The 17,403-nt window shown below is 36.2% G+C and overlaps 1 protein-coding gene across 1 annotated transcript in view; it reads left to right on the forward strand.

The window, feature by feature from the left end:
- Positions 1-1,239, forward strand: part of LOC120540143 (kinase non-catalytic C-lobe domain-containing protein 1) — a 154,112-nt gene extending 152,873 nt beyond the window's left edge. The window contains exons 31-32 of the mRNA XM_039770654.1: positions 191-348; positions 429-1,239. Coding sequence (XP_039626588.1) covers positions 191-348; positions 429-660 — 390 coding nt within the window. The 3' untranslated portion in view covers positions 661-1,239. The remainder of the gene's footprint in view (positions 1-190; positions 349-428) is intronic.
- Positions 1,240-17,403: the final 16,164 nt, after the last annotated feature.

Genomic DNA, 17,403 nt, shown 5'->3' on the forward strand with positions numbered 1-17,403 from the left:
TGTCTGTGTGAACCCTTAACAGATAGGTTTAACTAAAGAACCAATTTGAAGAATCTTCAGAAAGCAAAAAATATAAATGACTCTTTTCATCTGTTATTGTTATATGCCATTGGACAGGTGGTTGGGCTAGAACTGCAATTAACTGTATTATTTGTGTAATATATATATTTTTTTATTTTCCCAATTCAAGGTGTTCCTAAAAAGTGATAATTTGTGTTTAATGGAAGGAGACAGATTTAAAAAACTGCCAACTATCCCCTCAGCGCATGTTCTTGCTATGCATGTGCAACAACTTGAAATTGGTGCTTTAACCATGGCAAATGGTGCATATAAATGGCCTAAGCTAAGGTATTTTATAATTAGAGCTAGAAATAAAATATGTATTGGTATCTGAGTTTATGTTCTGATAACTTTTGTCTTTCTTAAAGGAACATCGCAAAAGTAGTGAGCCAGATCCATGCCTTTCAGGACCACTTGTACACTTTTGCCCCTGATCTGGAACTGCAGGCTTACCTCAGACATCGAGTTTCTCTTTTTGCTGAAGCTGATATTCCTCAACTAGCTGCAGACAACTCAACAAATTTTCACCAGCTGTCAACTCCTAAACATTCTCGTAAAATTCAAGACACAATAAGGAAAATGAAAGCCACATTTCAGTGATTTTCTTATCATTTCATCTTACTGAAGAAAACTGTTCTATAACTGTTTTGTTTTTATATTGTACAAGCTTTAAAAGAGTCATGAACATGTAGGGACAATGATATTTTCCAGAAATGCTTACACTGTCTTCAGTTTACCAAAGGCTTCAACCTTTGTTTCTAACATAAGCTGTACATTAAAACATGATTATGTACAAACCTTTGCTTATTTGGCTAACATTTCTTTAAAGTTTTAGTTGATGTAAAAAAAAAAACTTAAAGTATGCTTTGTAGTATATTTATTAGGTAATGCACATGCCACTTTTTTATTTCTTTCTCTTTACCTGCAATATAAACATTTAATAATCACATACTATATATTTATATTATTTAATAAAATATAACTCTTGTAAATAACCCAAAGATGTAAAATTGTGTCTCCCTGATATATCACCATTTCAATAAGTTGCTTAATGCTGGAAATGTGACAAAATTTTCTTGATCTAATAGATCTCTAACAACATATGTTGTGATTTTTCTTCTAATGGAATTTGATTATTTTTACCTTTCAGGTGAATAAAACATTTTAAAATGAGGAAAATAAAATGATATAGAACTTAAGAAGCATGTTTTATTTTTGACAAAGAATGACATAATACTTATATTGTGTTGACTCTTGCAATATTTACTAAATTGAAAATTATTCCAAGTATTTTTAGTATTAAGGAGAATTTTTGCATAATATCAAGTCAGATATTTAAAATATTGCTTATTAATCTGAATTATGTAAATATCTTGTTTTTTTATATTTATTTACAGAGATTTTGTGCAGTCTTAAAATATATTTATAGATAGATAGATCGATAGTGTTCAGGGACAACTAGGCAACAGATAACTTGGCGAAAAGACAACTTGGTGAAAAGACAACTCGGCAACATCTTTTATCAGAGCCCTGGAACAGTGCAGCAGCAGTGTTAATCACCAGATAGTTCTCGCTTGTAAGTTACATTTATCAGAGTAAAAGTGTATTGTCAGGGATGCCAGGAGCGACGACCCGGCCGGGACGCCTTGGAGGACCAGGGGCCTCATGTATAACACCGTGCGTAGAACTCGCACTATAACATGGCGTAAGCACAAAAGCCGAAATGTGCTTACGCACAGAAAAACCCAGATGCAGGAATCTGTGCGTACTCCAACTTCCACGTTCTTCCACTACATAAATCCCGATCAGCGTGAAAACTAACGCTCGTGCATGCGCTTTATGTAACGCCCCAAATCCTCCCAGAATTACGCCTATTTGAATATGTAAATCAATATAAATCGCCCTTAAGCACAGCCGTCTGTGAAAAGACAATGGGAAAAGCACGGGGAAAATATAAGAATTTCAGCGAATACCAAGTGGAGGCAAAGGAAAAACATACTATTTGTTCAATTAAACCGTGGTATAATCAACAAAATGAAGTTGATCGAGTGACATAGCGTGTTGGAGAAACTTGAAAGCTCACATTAACAAAATCTCACAGTGCCGGAAATAAAAAAGAAGTCACATATCAAAGTCGCCGTGAAAAGAAGAGTTGTAAGCCCACTGTCTGAGTGTCATATGAAAGCTTATTAGGGTACAGAGAAAAAGGCCACACGGTGGGGAAAAAGCACGAAATGTCAACTTCAATCTCGGCATTTCCACTTTAATCATGTAGTTTATTTTGTCATTAAAGTAGAACATCATAAACTTCATCTTAAAATCATTTAATTAACCAGTTTCTCAAATCACATCGTTATTAAAGTAGCACGTTAAATGCTTTGTTTTGTATTTGATCTTCTACTCGTATGTGCTCTATGTGTGTGAATCACTACTTGCTTCTTAAACCGGCTCTCTTCCTCCAACTAGACACAGAGTCCATTACATTCGTGATATTACAGCTCTCTGAATAACTAAAATACTGAGATGTATATGTGATATCATTTTCATGATGATAGGAGTTAAAACACGTTATTAAATATGTGTTTCACTTCGATAAAACAATTTATTGCAGGAGTACTCAGGGGCGGCTCTGGGCTTGTGGTGGCACTGGGCAGAGGAAGAATCGGTGGCTCCTTCGTCGGCCAATGTCAGTAAGGTAGCTTATGCATGGTGGATGGCCACGTCCGTTGCGGACACTGCATAGCAGCCTCGTGCTCATGACACAAGCATTTAACTTTTGCCGAAATTTGTCGCTGCGTTTTTAGCTGTGTTGTTATTTTCTCTTTCTGTTTTATATTCAATATATATTGGCGTAGCCGTCATTGCAGTCAGTGCTTTTCTTTCCCCAAGTAACCGATCGCCATACAATCAGCTCTGTAATAGACGTTAAGCCATCTGTAAGCTTAACGCCGATTCTTCAAAACGTTTAAAGAACATTGAAATATCTTCGTAGTACATGTTTAATTATTCTATCCTTCACGACACTCCCAGTGAAGAATATAGATTATTTAAATGAAGTTAAAGTTTTATCTGTATAATTTAACAAACATATTTTGCTGCATTTCACCTTAAAAATGATATCGTCATCATATGTAAATACGCGCTTTATAAAGTGGCTCAGGTTGTGTGATATTATAACTATAGTGCAAGTTTACAGTGGGGTGATTGTAGATTAAGTGCATTTAAAGTTCTTGGGATTAAACTGTTTCTGAACTGCGAGGTCCGTACAGGATATGCTTTAAAACGTTTTGCAGTGGCTGAGACAGCGTGTTCATGAAACTGTATTCCAATAATTCACTTTCCGATCAGCTGCTGCTGTGATTCACACTCAGATACAGTGATATAAATACTCTGAGTGCTGCAGTGAGAGTAATATGGAAAAAGATGATCCGCTGTGGCAACTCCTAACGGGAGGAGCTGAAAGAAGAAGAAGAAGAAGGAGAAGTGAGAGTAACAACGCTAAAGCAGTTATGGTATTTGGAATACTATGGCTGTTCCTGGACCATTATATTGTTACAAGTTAATTACAATCAGATGCATTACACTAATAAACAATATGCGGTTAGTTTCTGTGTATTTATAAAGCCGCGTCATGAAAATAAGGAGTAATCACACAGGAACAGTACCATTGCTTTTACACTGGGTGCCGCCAGTCTGCAAAACCGAGCGGAGAACTTGCGTACGACAAGGCATGAGGTACCGTGGAAAAGTGCGTGGCTTTACGCCAAGTGTAGGTTTTATACATCGCGATTTGAACGTGGAAAAGTTCTTACGCAACATTTCTGGTTGTACGCACCGTTTATACATGACGCCCCAGAAGAGGACATGCGCCCGCCTTGGACCACGTAGGGGCTGCCACCCTGGTTGCTTTGGGGGCCACAGGTAGAGGGCTTGGAAGCCCAACCCTGTAGGGGCCCGTGGTCACCGCCAGGGTGCACCCCAATGCCTTGGGAACCCTGGACCTCAGCACTTCCGCCACACCAGGAAGTGCTGGGGGGAAGAGGAGCAGGAACACCCAGAGTGCTTCCGGGGACACAGCCGGCACTTCCGGCAAAAGGGGGGCGTGTCGGTGGGAGATTGCCGGGAAGCACCTGGAGCACATCCAGGTGTGAATAAAAGGGGCCACCTCCCTTCATTCGATGGCTGGAGTCAGGTGGAAGTAGGACGAAGCAGGAGAAGCGAGAGTGGAAGCGGCCTGAACAAAGGCAGTGTCTGAGAGAGGCCTGGACTTTGTGGAACTTGTGGGGTTTGTGGTGCACTTTAATAACTGTAAATATTGTAAATAAACGTGTGGTGGTGGAATTACAACATGTCTGCCTGTCTGTGCCCGGGTTCCGTTCACAGTATCTATGATATGGCCAGAGACAGTATAACATTTTCACCTTAGTAAAATAAGGAAATAAAGAAAAGAAAAAAATAAAATTGTGAATGCTCTCCTTAATACAGTTCAAGCATTTGCATGAATACTATATCTTGTCAGAACTTTAAACTTTATATATAACACCAGCTCACAACAACCTCTAAACCCCTCATTTAATGGTAAAAAGAAAATGTTTTCAATTAGAAAATTATCTGATGTCATGTTTTGCATAGCTAGTCACATAGCATTTCGACCCAGCCCCAGGTTCAGGGAGATTACATATTCTGTCTGTTTCAGAGGGTTTTCCCTGGCATCTGTACTTTTCTCCTTCCGACCCATTTCCAGTTTGATTTTCAACACTACATTTTCCTGCATTTGACTCTGGATGTGTAAGCTGCTAAAGCCATCGATGGTTCTTGTCTTTCATTTGTTCAAAGACATGGAGTCCATCCTCCACAGCCCTGCTCTACAAAAAGTAAAACAGCAAAATGAATAGGTGTATAAACATATTATAAAAGGCTAAATAAATGATATCCCAAAAGCTGAAAAACATTTATTTAACATGTCAATTATTAATTTGTGTGAGTGTATAATTTAATAAACATTTGGACTGAAATGTTTCTTAGTGTTTTATACTACAATGAATTTATACAATTTTAGAAAAGAATGTTTTCTTCTATATAATATCCTGATGTTGAGTTCCTCAAAGTGTACTTTTTGTATTCCGATGCAGTTACCAGTTATTCTTACTGGATTACACCTGACATGAGTCAAAAAACAGCAAGTACTTACTATAAAACAGAAATATGTTCTTACAGCATTTTTATGTTTTAGCAGGTAATTTAAGTTCTTCTTTACGGAGACAGAATTAATGTTCCAGACTTGAAATTGACATTTTAACTTTCAATTTTATTACTGGGTGGCAAATATACAAGTTATAAATCCTGGAAATTGACTCAAATTGATGAATATTCACAAGCCTTGTCTGCATTAGAAATAAAATCTTGCTGTACTTCTTAATATGTATTGCTTTGTGACCCAGTAAATACAAATTAGTGTCAATATACTAATAATCCAATTGTCCGGCAATCACTCAAAATATGGCATCAATGCAGGAAGCACTTCAAGGCAGAGGTGCTTTTATCTGTTGCAAATCTACATGATAATCACCTTTTTCTACGCTTTCAAACCTAAAGAGTATTTAATCTTTGGAAAATGCCCAGGATTAAATCACTTAGAGAATTGTATATAGAATGTCTCTGCATCTTATGAACAATTACACTTCCAATTTAACTTCCTAGCAGCACAATTTGTCCACTACTTTGGAAATTTTGCAAAAAGCAACCTACCCAATTTTCCACACCTCTTAACCATTTCTGTTCTAGAAGAAATATTGATCAGTCTTGAAGACAACATCTCAATAGTATATAAAAACATATTACAGTCTCTCCCTTTCAAAGATCCTAGGGTATGGTGGAGAAAGGATCTTTCACTTAACATTTCAGAAAAGGAGTGGAAGGCAGCCATGCATATAGTACATTCTACCACCATATGTGCAAAGCATTCACTCATCCCACTTTAAATCTTTCATCAATCACATTTCCATCCATCCATCCATCCATTATCCAATCTGCTATATCCTAACTACAGGGTCACAGGGGTCTGCTGGAGCCAATCCCAGCCAACACAGGGCGCAAGGCAGGAAACAAACCCCAGGCGGGGTGCCAGCCCACCCCATCAATCACATTTATCTCAATTTAAATTGTCCAAAATGTATCCGGGGCAAGATCCAACTTGTGAATGTCAAGCACCAGACTCACTGGGCCACATGTTTTGGAAGTGTACCAAATTAGCCTTGGTGTCACAATCGCTCCTAACCCTCTAACAGCTGTGTTTGGTGTACTCCCAGATGGTCTTAAAGTGGAGAAGGACAAATCAGTTGTAATTGCCTTTACCACACTACTAGCACACAGACGTATCTTGCTGAATTGGAAGAACCCCAACCCACCTGTTATAAGTCAGTGGGTAACTGAGATTCTGTACTATTTCAAATTGGAGAAAAATCAAATTCTCGCTTAGATGAACTGTTCAAAACCTTTTTAAAATATTGCAAGATCTAATAAATACAATTTTTGAATAAGCATTTAGTTCAGGGAAAATGACATTCTCCCTTCTTTGTAGTTTTTAAAGTCTTGCCCTCGCTGTTGGCTCTCTTCTCTTTCTACATGGTTAGGGTTGAATTCTGTTTAGTTAAGTTCAACTTGACTGTATGCAATGCTATTTTCCTTGTTCTATAAGTGAGACTTGAAATTAAAACAATAAATAAAAAAACTGACATCATTTGAGGCAAATGAAGATTAATGATGTTTGCTAGAACTGTGAACTGCACATCAAAGTTATCTTTAGAACCAGGTAATAAAATAGGCACTAATTGGTATATTTCAACATTGTACTTTAATTTTGCTTATCTGCTAGAGTTTGTTGTTTCACATTTCTGAATGGAATAGTCTTTTTTTATTTTGCAGTGTGATTAAGCTTGTTTTCAGTAGGCAAATTTGTGTGGAAATGACAGGAATAAGTTGTTTTATCCTACCGTTTTACTTTCTGCCTGTCCTCACAGTGTAAACACAAATAAAATTTGCTTTCTCTTACTGCCCGTGTTAAATCCATCCAATGTGCAGTTTTTCCCCCCCGTCAGGCTAATAATGACAGCAATTTGGAGTCATGTCTTAACCACATATTGTGCCTTTGGGGCAAAGAGTTACTGAAGGGATAAAAACGTGTTTTTTTCCCATTTCCTACCATTATCTGTCATAAATAACTTAATCATTATGACAGAGCAATTGAGAGACATGTCTTGACCACATTTTATGACTTCAGGGCAAAATGTTATTGAGCGGATAACAACATAATCATATTAAAGCTAACAAGCTGCTCATCAGGATATCCTGACTCCAGTGAATAAACACCGGTTGACAAAAATCCTCTTCCCACTCCTAATTAGGTGTTGTCTTTTTTACTAGGCATGTGTGAATGTGTTAATACCGTTCAGCAGGCACTTCAGACCACACATGCTAGGGACTGACAGATAATTCACAGCATAACATAAATTCCCATCTTCAAAACAGCTTAACTTGCTGATTTCGTTTCATTCCAGACACTTGTGGAACACTTACCAAAAGAGTGCAAATCTATGTTGTGCATACAGTAAATATTACAGACTTTTGAAAACCTGGAAAAATGAAATAACCAAAATATAAAGGTAGATTTACCTTGGCTATGTACATTGCTCAAAGTATGTAAATTGAAACTACAGTCCACACTTACAAATTATTGGTTCTGTCATGGCACTTTACTGGGTGGTTTGATTTCTCGTAGAACCATTGCTTGACCAAGCACCATTTCATTCTAGGGTCTGTTTTTTGCATATGAAGTTGGTTCTTTGCACTTGGAAAAACTCCCTAATATGTAGAAGAAACCTGAAATCTTTAATGTATTATAGGCAGGACACTGACAGACTTAGTCTGTTACTGCACGTATGCAGCAAAAGTCATTTTAAAATCAGTAACTCATTGGTATTAGCTATTCATTGCTGTTGCTGATCTAAATACATAAAGGATGTTTTGGAAACCTTTATACTGATTGCTCTTTTAGGAACCAAAAATGGTTCCCGTATAACTTTGCTCCAAAGGACCACTCTGGTATATTTATCTTTAAGAATGTGGGAAAAAAAATTACACCCATTTTATAAACTCACTTAACCAGAGCAGTGGTGCAAGTAAGTTGCACCCAGTGATAGCTGGGATAGGGTTCAAGGCAGGAATGGGCAGCAAACATACACACATATCAAGGGCCAATATAGCATTGATAATCCACTTAAAGGCCCTGTCACATTACACAACACTTCTAGTGATTTTCAGTCATATATATAATGTTGGAGGAATTGAGATGTAAAATTGCCTTTACACAGTGGTGGTGGAAAAACTCTCAACTTGTCCTTGATGGTAATGATACATTTTTTTGCCTTGGCTGTACATCCTGCACATAATTGCAGAATTATGCAATCCAGTTAAACAAAAAAACAAAGAAAGTTAAATGCTAATTCCTAATCATTTCCTAATTAATTTGTACCCAGTATCATTCAGTTTTAGAAAAACTATCACTCCAATTCTGCCCATCTTTCCTTCACTTTGTGAAGACCTCTACAAGATTTCCCAGCGTTTCTCAGTTGAAGACTTCATTTACATAACCTTGGTGATTTAGAAGGAGTCACAGTGTGCTCCCATGACTCTTAGTCGCGTAGTCTGACACACCCAGTGATTCAACTCAACAAGTTTGCTACTTGTGCCGACAAAATCAGGTTTGAAAAAGTGAAAAGGACTAAAGAACTTGAAGGTTTTGAACCTCGCAACAAGAAGAGAGACTTGTCTTTGTGATGTTTTTTGCCTCACGATAGCATAGGAAAAAGGGTCCCAAGATTGCAGTTTAAGTCACTATACCTGTTAACCTTTCAAACAGCACCAGCTTCATTAGGTGGCACCTTATTGACTGTCAGAAAAAGTGGTGTTCTCGCAGTTCTTTGGAAGTGTGAAACTGTGCTTGAAAGTCATCACACAATTTGTGATTTGACTTTCCATCAATTTCAAGTCATATAAAATGACATCTTCAATTGATGAGATCGGCAACTGCTGTCATCAAGTTTGACATACATCCAACTACAAGTCATTTAATGTGATATTGCCTAAGACCTCTAGCTAATTAGGACTTCCAGTTTTGTACTCCTAAATTATAAGGTTAACTTTTTGTACCTCCAAGACAAATAGTTGTGACTGATATAAAAAATCACTACACTCTAATGCCTTACAATTTGATAAGTTGGTCTCCAGGGGGATGACAGGATATGTTTTCACCCATATGTCCTCTCTGTATTCTTTGTTTTCAGCTCATGACAATATTTAAACATTTTAAATGCAACAGCTGTATTGGATTACTGTGCCTTAAACTTTTACCTTGCAATTTACAGGGCTTAATCTTTCCATTTTAATAGATGGAAGCAGCTAGGTAGCTAATGTATGTGGAACAATGAGAAACAGAATAAGTAACTTGTGTAATTTCTTCAAGTAGTTTTGTTTCATGGAAGAAGACCTGTTTTTGTGTCTACTGCTTCCTCTGTGATGTTTTTTGCTAATCTAGTCAGTCTAGACAGCTTTTTTTACAACACAGTAGCTGCTGAGCCAATATATTTTCTCCTTGCTTGTTGTAGGAGGCCATTATTACCTTTCTTCAGCTGTTAGAACACAGCTTTGAAGGGGCAGTTGATGCCTGATGGAACCTCTTGCTCAAACATGAAAACTGCCTTCATCTCAATGGGTCAGCATAAGAAGTCTTTTTATCAATATTTTGTTAGATCTTCCTTTAAATCAGTTTGTCTTTTGATGATTGGCTTGCGTTGACGTTTGTACAATTCTCTAATGAATTTGGATGAGAAGATGGTGCTTTGATTTGCAGAGTTTCTCTTGGGTGTGTTCCCATACATGTAGAGATGTTTGTTGACACACAATGTTCCAAGATGGATATCATGGAGCACTGCTTATCATAACTAAAAAATACTTGTATCAGCTGGTTGATTTAGGAAGGACATGGATACAGTCCACATTTAACATAACATAACATTCTCAAACCCACTTAATTAAATTCAGAGACACATGGACTGGAGCCTACCCTCACCCCAGTAGACACAAGGCAGGGAATAGGCCTGGAGAAGGTGCCAGGTCATCCCAAGACTTGCTCACATGCAATTCCACAAACCTACCTATTTTTGGAGAAATGTAAGTAAAACCCACATAGATTTAAGGAGAGTCTGCAAGCTGCACACATGCAATGTCCAGGTGCTGGATTCAAGCCCAAAGTGCAGGATCCATGAACACTAACCTCTGCTTCAAAGTCCACACATATGCTTTCAAACTGTATGTCAAAGTGAAAATGCATAATTCCTCAGCAATGGTTGGCTACAGTATATATACTGATTGCCACCACATCCATATTGTAACCTTTACTGGTTGTTTCCACCACCAGGAGGTCTCCAAATAAAAGCCATGTGCATCTGGTACCTGATTCAGTAGTGCTGACTAGCTTCCAACTGCAGAAATGTTGCTCCTGAATGTGGTAAAAATCAACATAGTAATTAAAGAAAGAAACTTATCCTCTCCAACAACACAGAACAAATCAGTAATCAGACAGGAGAAAAGCTGTTCTTTGTATCTTTTAATTACTCCTTGGCAAAATGCCTTAGAGGGAGTATTCTTCAAAAGCAGTCTGTTATAGCATGGTCAGAACGATCAGAGAAACAAAGAACAGAGGTTAATTCTATAAACTATTAGATTTACATACAGTGTCAATCTATGCATACAGTTTACTCTGGTTGGTTTGTTGGTTTACACCCAAATAACTTATATAAAATAAAAGCCATTTATATTATATTCTGGTTCTTCTTATACCTTTGATTTCAGGCACCAACCTTGAAATTTCTGTGCATATAACAAATACCCATTCGGATTCTTTACAGGACATCTGTTGATTTCTTAATCATCTCTTAGTCATCTATCAGTACTTTTTGTTGTTCAATTGACCTTTATCTGGTTTCCTGATGTGCCAGAAAAGGTTTCTGACATTTATTAATTCTTTATGCTATTTGCTTAAAATGAATGCTATGTTACCCTAAAATTATTCTTCCACATGATTCAGCAGCATTACAATGTATTGAGAGAGAAGCTGATTCATTAATTTATTATAAACTATTTGTTGGCACCTAAAATATATTTATTTTTGCCAAGGAATAAAATGTTTATGATCAAATGTGATAAATTAGTATATATTCTAAATATATGTCTGTTGAGCTAATTAGCAACTCAGGATTTGTCTGGTATGAAGTAGTGTGGGTGTACCCAGTGATGGACTGGAATTCCCAAGGCTTGTTCATGCTTTGCACCTACTTCAAGTGACATTAAAAAAGATTTATCAATTTCAGTAAATGTAAGGATTAATACATAAAAATTATGCATATTTATAGAAGTGTCTAAGACATCTTAAAGTTGAAAAGTTTAAAATAATATTATTCTCTAAGAGCATAACTCTACATACTAGTTGTTATTGTCAAATCAGTAATACAACTGCAATAATACCAACAACAACAATAGTATAACAACAACAAAACAACAACTACAATAATAATAATAATAATAATAATAATAATAATAATAATAATAATAATAATAATAATGAACATAGCATCACAGACATCCTCATGAACTTGCCTTGTGTGGATAAGACTGTGTCAAATATCTGATTATATCTAATATGTTTGGCAAGATAGAAGGGTTTATGTTGCCCATACAAGATCAAATAATTAGCATGAGAAACTATGGAGAATATATTCTGGACATTAGCATTACGGATAGTACATACAGATACTGACACAGGGAACAAGAAACAAACCAACAAATCACATCAGCTTTTAAACTACTGACACAGCCAAACTACAGCCAAAGACACAATCACATTCCAACTTTATACTGTACATGAAGAACTGACACAACAACACTAACTAGTAGACACATACAAACCATTTTGTAAGTACACTTCCATCACAGTACTAGAAAATGCCACACATAAAATATACTGAGAAAGAATGAACCTGAAAAACAAAACTATCCACTGTAATAGACCAGCCATATCACTTGTAGACAAACAAAATAAAAGTAAATGAATTATTGACACTGCATACCAAACACACACAACTTACAAAACATACAAATAAAATGCAGAAGTACACAGAACTGACAGAAGAAGTGCATCTTCCATTGAAGAATATACAAAGAGTTCATTGTGCTCATTGTTGTATGGACCACTATAGTGGCATTCCACATACACTGCACAAAAGCTTACATACATTACATATAAACCAATACACAAACATAAAACTACAGAAAGCAGTCATTTTAATATAAATCACATAATGAGGATATTCCTCAAAACAAACACAATCCTCTAAAACATATACACGATAAACATCACATAAAACTGCCCTATGTCTTGGCCTTGTCCGGTTATAGGCGGTAGCAATGGGACTATCCCAGAAAATAATAATAATACCTGAGACACTGTCTGTGTTGGGTTTGCATTTTGGTCCCATGTACAGTATTTATGTTCAGTCACATCCTAAAGACATACAGAGTAAGTTAAGTGGTGACTGTAAAGTGGCTTGAACCTTTGATGAAACTTGTCCAGAGTTTTATTCTGGCTCACTGTCTAAAGTGAGTTTAATAATAATAATAATAATAATAATAATAATAATAATAATAATGTTATTATCATACCATTGTCATAATTGTTTGATATTTATGTAATATATTTTTATATAATTTACATATGAAGATGTGTTATGATTAAAACCTACTTGGGCATGACATAATTTGTAATGATCAAGCTCATTAAATAGCGATAAAGGTAGTAATTATTTACCAAACTCAATTTATGTTCTCTAGCCTTTGTTAGACTAAACAAATTTCAACAATTTAAATAAACGCAGTAAATAAATATAGAGTAAATACATGTGAGTTGTCTAGTAACTGTTAGGAATTGCCGCTTTACTTTAACTTGCTCGCTCAGAATAATTTTAAATACAAAATGTAACTGCTGCAGCTTCAATCATCATCGTCATAATAATACAAATGTTTGGTTGCATATTTAAGAACACCTAACTTTGAAGATATTTTATTTTAATCTTTAATACTTAATGTAATGTATTTGCTGAAATACACCTAACAATACATATTTGTTCCTCGAACACATTCGGTCGTATGGAAATGTATCCATTTATTATTTTATTTGAATAATTCGTAAGCTGTAGAATCATTAAATGTAGTGGAAGTGATCGTAATTCAGAAGGGACGGCGACAGAGTCACTTAATCCTGTAAGGGCTGAGAAAACTGTCACCCGCAGGTAAGGAAGTGCGCACCGTTGGAGACAACTAACTGCGACGTCTACGTCTTCCTTTTGTTTTACATTGGGATTATGCGACCGATCTTCAAAGACCTCCTGATAAAGAACTTAATTGGAAAGTAAAGATCACAGGGCTTGAATTAACAGCTCGTTGACGAAATGCGACATTAAACAAACCATTAGCTTCATTGTTTTTGCCTAAACGGCAGTTAACTCGATAAATCACCTGGGTTCCTCTGCAGCCCTAGGCAACTGTGAGGCAGTAGACCAGCTGCTTTTTTTTTGGAAGAAGCTGCCGTCATTTATGGTATTATATTTTGATTATATATATATATATATATATATATATATATATATATATATATATATATATATATATATATATATATATATATATATGCTCGATAAAATAGACTCTGCCAGGTTAGATGCAGCGCAAGATACCCAATGCCTAAATTATATACTTTAACGAAATGCTATAATGACAAAGGAACACTAAATCTTATTTTGTTTGTTCAAAGAAAATTAATGAAATTATTTACAAACTGACTTTTTTTACATTCTGTATACTGCAAATAATTTATTTTTGCATTCGTAAACAGATGAAACATTGTATGACTAACATTTTAATTATCTTTATTTTTACAGAAATGCCAAAGGACTGTATGAATATTCTATCACATTTCTCTTTAATCTCCACTCCTGCGTATCGTAGTTCTGTTTTATTTTTTATATTAAGTATTAACATGTCGAAACATTTGAATGTTAATATTTCAGGGTCTTGATGGCCGGACTGTGAGCTTCCTTTCTGAGGTGCACGTTGAATTTGCCGTAACTCCTGCTCACGTTTGGAAATGGGTGGGTGGAGAGGTGAGGGAGGGGGCTTCCATCTCAATACCTTTGATCTGCGCATCCCAGCAGATGTCTTTAAAAGCCCACATTAAACAACTTAATGCTGGCGCCAGTGCCCTGTGGGATATTTTCACTTGCTATCAAGGAGGGATGCGACAACTGTGTACCTGAATACACGTAATTGGGGACAAATTATCGGTCATGTGGTGCAGCCGAGTGGACCAAGCCCTGTTCTAATTTGTCTGTTTGCAGGTATTTGAGACGCTTAAGTTTGCCCCTGCTATGCTGTACAGATTTCATATTATCCATGGTGTAAGGGGCGTTTGGGGTGCAATGAGGTGAACAAAGATAGATGGTTTTGGAGTGCTGAGCAGCCCACGTTCATACAGAAACACGTTAACTACTGGGAATTACAACCCATTAAGCCTCCCATATTTGACGGATACGGGAATGATAACAAACAATTTTTAAAATCGTGCTCAGGTTCACTCAGTTTGCGCAATAAAGGCGTGTGTACGTATTCTAAACCCTTTACCTTTGCGTCATTAATACAATTTCGCATTCATAATTTCTTTCTTTCTAGACTATTCTCCTTCAGATTTCAACAGAGTTGTCTTGTTTTGGTCAAACAGATTTGAGTTCTCCTCCATCCGCAGCGCGAAACACCCTCCTCGCATTATCATCTCCAAAGGCACTCTGGGCGCAACAGTTTTCCTTCAATTAGCATTGCTGTGTGCAATCATTGCGCGTCCCAATGCGGCAGTTAGCGCGCACACTGACAGTGAACCCTTTAATCCTCCCAGATATTTCAACCGCCACCTGACGCTTGAGGCTAACCGGGCTTTGAACTGGTCCCTCCGCTTGAGACCACCCGGCGGGCGAGGTGCCGGGCCTAGGGGTTAAACACCTCGGACACGGCATGGTGCTCTTTTCTACTTTTCTGATTCAAATGTCCCCAACTTTTGAGAATGTACATTAATTTTCAGATAAAAGGGCAATGTTGTATGCTAACATTTTTATGAAAACGCACAGGCCGCTTTATTTCAACAAATAAACACCCGTAATTACCTTTCACTTTTAATCTAATTGTTAAAGAAATATATTGAAGAAATTTATTTTTGAAGGAAATACATTTTTTTATGGTAAATCCACAAATGTATAATTACGTTTTCTTTGCCAGTCGGTTTTAGTAATAGCAGCTCAGCTGTTGAAGTAGAGTTTACAGTGTGTTTCAAAATTGCAATGACATAAACATGCATTTAATTGATTTTTATGTGAAGATTTAATAAATGAAGCAAATCCTTAATAAAAATAATACGTTGAGTTAACTAAATTATTTATTTTAAGTTCGAATCAGTCCATATGTAGAGGATTTTTGGCAATCTCCACCAAAAAAAGTCCTCTCACGCAGTTCATTGAGATTAAAGCCATACCAAGCAATTTGTGTAGTATTGCTTTTGAAACAGTCATTTACATTCAGTAATAAAACAGTAAAACGCCTGCTCGTTCATTTCGGTGTCGATTGCACCTTCCTTGTATTCTTTGATTACCAAGTTGTATTGGAAGCAAAGAAAAAAATGCCTTTGTGATGTTGGGTGGGCCATCACAAATCCGCCTCCACAACAAACAACGCAACATTAAAAAAAATACTGAAAGTCTTACACTGTCATTTCCAACATTGGGACACAGTTTAACAAAATGGGCGGATCTTTTTTGCAAAAATAAGCTAGTCGTGAACCTAAAACTAATTTACTGTAAGTTAAATCAACGTAATGCAAGTGTGTATAATGGAAAATAGGCATACTATGTTTTGACTATTAAAAAGTGTTAATCTTGAGTCAGATTAACATAAAATACGTGAATAATGACAGCATTCCCCGAAGATGACTACTCCTATTAAAAGAAAGTAACTGGATGTTTCTTTTTTCAACATCAGTTGTGTTAATTAGAAAAAACAGTGTAATACCAGCAAAAGTGTTCATTTTACATGAAATTAACAAAGTTGATTCATCAAGTAAACAACCCCAGGTTTTTTTTTATTTTATTGATTCCGTTTTGCTACTTACAATAAGAATTACCAGATTTTTATTTTAATATTTTCTAATATATTTAATAGTAAAGCTTTATACTGCTTTTATTGAAATTATTCTAATTATGATCTTCCTTTACCCCTATCCCAAAAATGAAACAGACTACTCTCTTTTCACTTCGCATTAAAAAGAACTTGCCATTCAGCCATATATTATGTTAACTTGGCAAATAACTCCGTTCTCCCTATTTCGTAGACCCTTACTTCAGTCTTTACGCTGTTTTTCAAGACAGGCAGGACTAGGGTTCATTTTTAAAAAATGAAGAGGTGCAGGTGAACACGTTCACGTCCATCTCTGTAAATACCTTGGAGTCACCACGCAAGCATTTTAATATATTGAGATTAAACACGACTTTCCATATAAACCCTTTTACATACAACAAATTCAGAAGAAACGAATGCAGCGTTTTCTTATGGTATTATATTTATTGATCGTGAGATTTCGCATTTCTCAAAATAAAAGCTTCCCTCTTGATCTTAACACCAAATCCACCTGTTGATTCACGGAATATTTGTTGTACCTAGTTACACATACAAGAATTAACATTGTAGTGATTGCTTGAGTTGCTCAAGAGTAAGCAATTCATGAACATTTGTGTGGAGTCGGAACAACATCTCTTGAGATCTTAATTACTTCAGTGAAACCACTAAAATTAATGAGAAGCTTAAGGTATGAGAGAATGAAGAAGGCGAAATGCGTTTATTGAGCTACCGCGTCTGCCCATATTATAATAATAAAACAAAACTAAATGAAATCCACACCGTTCTTTAAGAAAATATATTATTTTATTAAACAAAAACTGTATTTAAATATTGCTTTACCTATAAAATTGGCTTTGTAAAGATAAACAATGAAACAAAACTACTTTGATTTAGGCCTACTTATGTAGCGTTATGAACACACTTATAGCAATGCAGAAATAAAACCCCAAAACATTGCCTTTTCCACAGGACTATTTACAGGAAACCATCTCGGCTTTGTTGTTGACATGTCCCATTCAC

The sequence above is a fragment of the Polypterus senegalus genome, chromosome 1 (assembly GCF_016835505.1).
Source record: "Polypterus senegalus isolate Bchr_013 chromosome 1, ASM1683550v1, whole genome shotgun sequence".
Lineage (NCBI taxonomy): Eukaryota > Metazoa > Chordata > Cladistia > Polypteriformes > Polypteridae > Polypterus > Polypterus senegalus.